A 7,500-nucleotide genomic window follows, 5' to 3' on the forward strand; every position below is an offset into this window, starting at 1 on the left:
AGAGGTAAATTAATTCCTCTTTGCAACTAGAATGAATATTCTAGTATTACTCCCGGAAGAGAAAAAATTAGAGAAACAGGAGGAAAGGGAGGGAGGGGAGGGAGGGAGGAGAGAGGGGGAGAAGGGGAGAGGGGGAGAGGGGGGAGAGGAGGGGTAAGGAAGCGACCCACACCAGATCAAAGACATCTTATGACCTTCATCCAAGATCAGTAGGATCTTCGGTGTTAAGTAACACCGCGGAAGGATCTTCATGTATAATATATATATATATATATATATATATATATATATATATATATGTACATATACATATATATATATATATATATATAATATATATATACATATATGATAATTTTTATGACAGTCGCATGTAGGATTCGAACCCACTGCTTTCGGCCACCCGTAAGATTTTCTTCACAGAGCCTTAACCCACTACACCACAGAGTGGTGGCCGAAAGCAGTGGTTTCAAATCTTACATGCGACTGTCATGAAAAAGATCAGATTAATGTCGCTGTCACTAGCTAATCTCTCTCTCTCTCTCTCTCTCACACACACACACACACACACACACACACACACACACACACACACACACACACACACACACACACACACACACACACAGACATATATATATATATATATATATATATATATATATATATATATATATGCGTGTGTGTGTGTGTGTGTGAGTGTGTAGGAGTATTTATTTTACACAAATGCGTCCTTTCGCCTTCCAGTTTCTGTTCTGCCCTTTGCGCGAATAAAATCGCCTGACGACAGCCAGAACAAGACACTCACATGAAGACCCTCACAGCAAACAAGGTCATCATATTAAGACAACAGTGCAGGACTCGTAGTAGTGGATTCAAATTGGACAATTTTATATTTGAGAAGGAAATAGGCAAGAAATGGTTTATAAATAGTGGTTAATGCAAGTAATAGACTTAGTGACCGTTGAAAATATTTGTTGTGTTAAAAGAAGGTTAGATGACTTTAGGCGAGGGGATATGTGGTAATGGATATGGTACTACCCAGTGTAGGCCATATGGTCCCTTGCAGTCTCCTTCATTCTTATGAGTAAGAAAATCACCTCCATTTATACTGTTGGTAATACCCGGTCATTGGCCGTTAGCTAAGAACTTTTTCCGCCGTAATATGCTGGATGAAGAAGGAGATTTTCCTCAAGCATATCAGAGCCTGAAAGCCCGAAATCTACGGGCTGCAAATCTGCTCTAAATGTCGAAGGAAAACTCGCCCAGTGTGATAAGGTCTTAAGGCTTAAGAATACTTTTGATTAAACTCATTTGGCACAACGGCATCAAAGTAAACGCTCAGCTAGAACCAGTTTAAGGGTCACAGGACCATTCCAGGAATCGTCTGTGTCTTCAATAACGAAATTAATTCCCAAGTAATCCCCCCAACTCCCCCCTTCCTCCCCCCCCTCCTCCCCTTCCTCCTCCCATCTCCCATGACCCCAATTTTTATCATCGTCGGCCGTTCTGTGGACCAGACGCTTTATGAAAACCCCAGTCTTCCACGTTCCTTGGAAAGACCTTTATATGATGATCTCTCTCTGGGGGTTTTGTACATACATACATACATACATACATACATGCATACAAACATGCATACATACATACATACATACATACATACATATACTGTATACATACATACATACATACGTACATACATACATACATACGTATATGCATACATACATACATACATGCATACATACATACATACATACATACATACATACATACATACATACATACATACATACATACATACAAACATACATACATACATACATACCTACATACATACGTACTTACATACATAATTATATACATACATATATACATACATATATACATACATATATACATACATATATACATACATACATACATACATACATACATACATACATACATACATACATGCATACATACATACATACATACATACATACATACATACATACATACATACATACATACATACATACATACATGCATTTACAATCAGCTATCATTGTTGAAGCCATTAGATAGATAGATCAATAAACTATAAATAAATAAATAGATAAATAAACCAACAGGTAAGTAAATAATGAAATGAATAAACAAATAAATAAATGAATAAATAAGCAAATAGATAAATAAATAAATAAACAATTAGTAAGTAAACAAATAGATATATGAATAATTGAATAAACAAATGAACAGTGAAATAAATAAATATATAAGTAAATAGATAAATATTAAATGAATAAATAATCTGAAAAAATAATAAGAATATTAAACAATGAAATAAAAAAACAAATAATAAATAAATAAATCTATAAGAAATGAATAAGTAAAGAAAATAAATAGATGAATAAATAAATGAATAAATAAATAAATAAATAAAATAAAATAAAACAAACAACAAAAGTAGATAAATGAATAAATAAATAATATGAATAAATAAATGAATAAATAGATAAATAGTTGAATACGTAAGTAGATAAAGAAGATAAATAGATAAATAGATAAAAAAATGAATAAAAGAATAAATAATATAATAATAAATAGATAAGTAATATAATTTTAATAATAACTGATATTGGATTAATTTTTTAGATAATTTTTTTTCTTAATTAATTTTCTTAATCTCGTAATTCTCTTAATCCATTCTGTTAATTAATTTCCTTATTTATTTTCTCACTCGAGATAAAACGTCTTTCTTCCCCTTTCCTTCCCATTTATCTTCGTCTCTTCACATTTTTTTTTAATCTTCGTTTTGATCTTTTCATCCACCCATCCATCCATCCATCCATCCATCCATCACGTTTTGTGGACCAAAGTGACATTTTGACGGCAGAGGAGACGGTAATTCCTGACTTACGCAATCTCTATTTTCTTATCTATCTCAATTTGGTTCCCTGTGCTTCAGTTTCTTTCATAGACCCTCGTTTGATACTTATGGTTTGTCAGCCATTTTCAGTAAATCTTTGGGCTCGTAGCAGGAGCACATTTTAGCAGTGGTACCTTTGCCTGATTATTATATATCGATATATGTATATATATATATATATATATATATATATATATATATATATATATATATATATATATATATATATATATATATATATATATATATATATATATATATATATATATATATATATATATATATAAAGCGTTTGCTTGTTCAATATTTCGTTGAGTTGCTGAATATGATGGTCTGGTTTACAATCCTATTTCTATTTCCTTATATACTTACTAATCTATTCATTCATCATCTACTCACTTATTCATTCGCTTGTTTATTTCATTTATTTATTTATTTATTTATTTATTTATTTATCTATCTATTCACTTATCCATTTATTTATCTATTTATTTATTTATCCATTTATCAATTTACTTATTCATTTATTTGTTTATTAATTCATTTATTCACTTATGTATCTACTTATGCATTCATTTACCTATTTATTTGTTTAATTAATTCATTTATTTACTTATGTATTTATCTATTTACCTATCTATCGACTTATCTATTTATTCAACTGTTTATCTATCAATTCTACTATTTACTTATTTACGTATCTATCTATTTATTAATCTATTTATAAGTTTATTTATTAATTTATTTATATATTTATTTACTTATCTATTAATCTGTCTGTTTATTTGTTTATTTAATTGATATTGCTGCATTGTTATGGACATTTGAATCTGACCCACGAATTATCATAATTATGGATTTTTTTTATTGCTTTATTACAGTTCTGGTGTATATACTAATAAAAGAATTCCTGTTGATATCGATTTAAATCGAACCGGAAACCGGAAATAACCTCAAGGGGATATGTCCTCTCCTGACCCTGATTGGCTGAGAGAGTGGTGACGTCACTACAACGGAGACGACTGATTGGCTGAAGGCGCCTGCGAGCAAAGCGAGCTCTCCGGAAGGGCCGAGCCCCCGCGTAGCGGAGTCGGTCGCAGCCCGTTGCTCGTTACAAAAAATATATATTTTTTTATAAGAAAACTATTGTTTACAAAGATATATGAATTACGCGATAAAGAAAAATATGTCCGTCGTACTACATAGGTTTAGGATTTTAGGGAAACGTATTAGTTAAGGATTCTAGGGAGATGTATTGGGAATACGAGGGACATAGGTTGCTGCAGGAACTGCAAACGCCACATAAGTGGACATGTCATTCACGTGGCAGCACATATTGGAGTCCTGTACAAGAATCCTATTCAAAAAGTCTTCAGGGAAGGCTTGAAACCAAAGAAGAATAGTCCAGAAGACACAACACTGGAAGACTTACCTAGAAATCTTTTATGGTAGGGAGGGAGCCAGTTATTCCTGGCTAAAGAGGCGATACTTCGCTTGTCGTCGTTGTTGACCAGGTAGTCGTTGTCAGGCTCCTCCTCCTCTTCCTCCTCCTCCTCGTCGAAGTCCTCGTTTCTTTCGTCGTAGTCGTCCACTTCATCGAAGTTCCTCTTGCCTGGGTAGGTTTTGTATCCTATGCCTATTCTCGCGAGGGACTGAATATTTCTCTTCTGTTCCTCGATGGCGTCCTCGGAGGCCTCGAGGAGTCTTCTCTTGAGAAACTCCTTCTTTAAGGCGTCTTGGATGAGTCCCTCGAGGTAGAAAGAGTACGGGGTGGGAGACCTATAAGCGTCGACGTCTCTTCGGTAGTGCCTCGAAGTACTGATAAAGGGCAGGTTGTTGTTCTTCGCCAAGGCCCCGATGTATCTCTTCGTTCTCTGATGAGAGGCGCTCTCGTCTTCTTGGCTCTGGTCCCCTTCGTGGTCTTCGGCGGACTCTTCTGTCACCGTCTCCGACAGCGGGGTCAAATCCGGGAGCGAATCGAAGAAGCGTTTGGTGTTGGTGTTACTTCGGAGCAAGGAACTAATGTGTTTCTTTTCCGCCTCGTGGTCGTCGAGTAGTGAACTGTAGAAACGTTTGCCTTCCCTGTTGCGGAGGAGCGAGCTGATGTGCTTCTTGTCGCGGTCGTCCAACAGAGAACCATAAAAACGCTTATCATCACGCAGAAGCGAGCCGATGTGTTTCTTGTCCACGTCGTGGTCGTCCAGCAAAGAAGCATAGTAACGTTTGTCGTTGTCTTGGAACAAAGAACCGATGTGCTTCTTATCCATCTCCCGGTCGTCCAGTATTGACCCATAGAAGCGTTTGTCGCCACTGTCCCTAAACAAGGACCCAATGTGTTTTTTGTCTACGTCGTGGTCGTCAAGCAACGAAGCAAAGTAACGTTTATCTTCGCTTCTTCCTCGAAGGAGTGAGCCGATGTGTTTCTTATCTATATCTTGATCGTCCAACAGCGATGCATAGTAACGCTTATCGTTATCACGGAACAGAGAACCGATGTGTTTTTTATCAACGTCATGGTCGTCCAGCAATGAAGCATAGTAACGTTTATCATTGCCCCGAAGTAGTGACCCGATGTGTTTCTTCTCCACGTTGTTATCGTCTAACAAAGAACTGAAGTGTCGTTTGTCGTCGCTGTTGGATCGTAGAAGAGAACTGTAATGTTTCTTTTCAGGGATGGGGTCGCCAAGGAGGGAACTGAAATGACGTTTTTCGCCAGCGACGAAAGAGGCATCGGTACTCTCCTGGTCGTCGTCGTCGGCGTCTTCTTCATCGAGGGACGACCCGAAGTAGCGTTTTTCGTCCCTCTTCCCGGACAGGAGAGAACTTATGTGTTTCTTCTGGACCTCCTGGCTGTCGTCATCCAGAAGCGAAGAGTAGTGTCGCTTGCCGAAACCTCTCAAAGAACCGATATGTTTCTTCTCGACGTTCTGCATGGAGGAGAAGTAGCGGCTTCCGCCACCACGCAGGGAACCGATATGTTTCTTCTCTGCGCTTTTGTTGTCGAGAAGGGACGCGTAGTACCGTTTGCCGGCTCTCAAGGAACCGATGTGTTTCTTCTCGACGTCCTTTGCGTCCAAAACTTCCTCACCCTCCTCATCCAGTGATCCGTCGAAACTCTTCTTTCCCCTGAGGGAACCAATGTGTCGTTTCTCAGCCTCCTGGTCATCAAGTAGTGACGCGAAGTACCGCTTGTCGTCGTTATTGTCACGGAACAAAGACCCGATGTGCTTCTTCTCGATCTCCTGCTCGGTGTCCACGAGGTCCTCGTAGTCGGGATCGATGAAGCGCTTGCCGAGGCCAGGGTTGGAGTAGGAGGTGAAGGGGGAGGTGTTCGACTTGAGCAAGGACGCGAAGTACTTCTTCTGTCTCTCGGAGCCTCCACCCTTAAGAAGGGAGGCGTAGAACCGCTTCTGATCGTAGTCGTCGAAGCGTGGGTGCACGAAGGGTCGGCTGGACTTGAGGAGGGACGCGAAGTAACGTTTGCTGTACCTGTTGCTAAAGGGATAGTTCCCCGAACTCACGAGGGACCCAATGTGACGCTTCTCTTCCTCGAACTGGACGTCAGGGTCGTCTCCGGTCGTCTCATCACTACTCTGTAGATCGGATCCGCTGTTAAAGTTCGTGAGTGTGGCAATGTTCTTCATCTGGAAAGGGAGATCGCTCTTCTTCTCAGAAGGAGGGTCGTTGTTCGCGGGAACTCCGCCCAAGCCCATGACGGGGAGGTCTCTGTTCTTGACGAGGGTCGAGAGGCTTCTCTTGCCTCCAACCAAGTAACTCTTGTTGCGAACTATGGACGAGATCCCTCGTTTCTCCTCCTGTGGGCCTTCCGTCGGGGACGGGGAGGGTGAGGGAGAGTTTCCGGCTTCCTTATCCTCCTCGTGTCCTTCTGGTTCCCCGTCTTCGGCGTCCTTTTCTAGGGAGGTTTCTACCGAAGGACCCACGGCGGTCTCTCCAGTGGGGACCTTCTTGCGCATGATAGACTTGGGCAGATCGTTGTTCTTGGCTAAGAAGGCGAGAGCTCGCTTCTCCCCTGCAACAACGGAGTCCTCCTGTCCGCCTCCCTCTGCTCTTTCTTCGTTACTGTCTCCGTTGTACCTCTGGCTGACCACCCTGATCAGGTGAAGGAGGTCCTCATCGCTCAAGCTCCCGATCTTCTGGTCCCAGGGGTTCTTGCGAGCGCTCAGAGGCATCCAGGTGTTGGGTGACGATGGAGGTGCTGATCTTTTGCTGAGGTGTTTTGGAGAGGAGGCGTCTTCGAGGAAGGAACTGGAAACCAGAGAAGACTCATCTTCTTCGTGGGCGGGAGTCAGGTCATCGTTGAGGTCACTGCTTGGGTTTGTCAAGGACACTGAAGGTGAAGGAGCTGCCAGCACCTGGGGGAATAAAGAAAAAGTCAAAATAAAAATCGTAAAATACATACATACATATACCCCTTATAGGGGAGGTAGCAAAAAAAAAAAAAAAAAAGAAAAAAAAAATCCACACTCTTCCCTCCATCTTATCTTAGCACCTCCTGGATGACAGGTCATCCCTGGATCTTGCCCACTGCCCTGGGTCACAAGCAGTGTCACAAGACATAGAAC

The 7,500-nt window shown here is 40.1% G+C and overlaps 1 protein-coding gene across 1 annotated transcript in view; it reads right to left on the reverse strand.

The window, feature by feature from the left end:
- LOC143039557 (uncharacterized) overlaps positions 1–7,500 on the reverse strand; it is a 230,282-nt gene that overhangs the window by 23,561 nt on the left and 199,221 nt on the right. Inside the window, exon 2 of the mRNA XM_076209755.1 lies at positions 4,350–7,290. Within this exon, the coding sequence (XP_076065870.1) occupies positions 4,350–7,290 (2,941 nt within the window). The remainder of the gene's footprint in view (positions 1–4,349; positions 7,291–7,500) is intronic.

The sequence above is a fragment of the Oratosquilla oratoria genome, chromosome 26 (genome assembly GCF_046742065.1).
Source record: "Oratosquilla oratoria isolate Oo_2021 chromosome 26, ASM4674206v1, whole genome shotgun sequence".
Classification (NCBI taxonomy): domain Eukaryota; kingdom Metazoa; phylum Arthropoda; class Malacostraca; order Stomatopoda; family Squillidae; genus Oratosquilla; species Oratosquilla oratoria.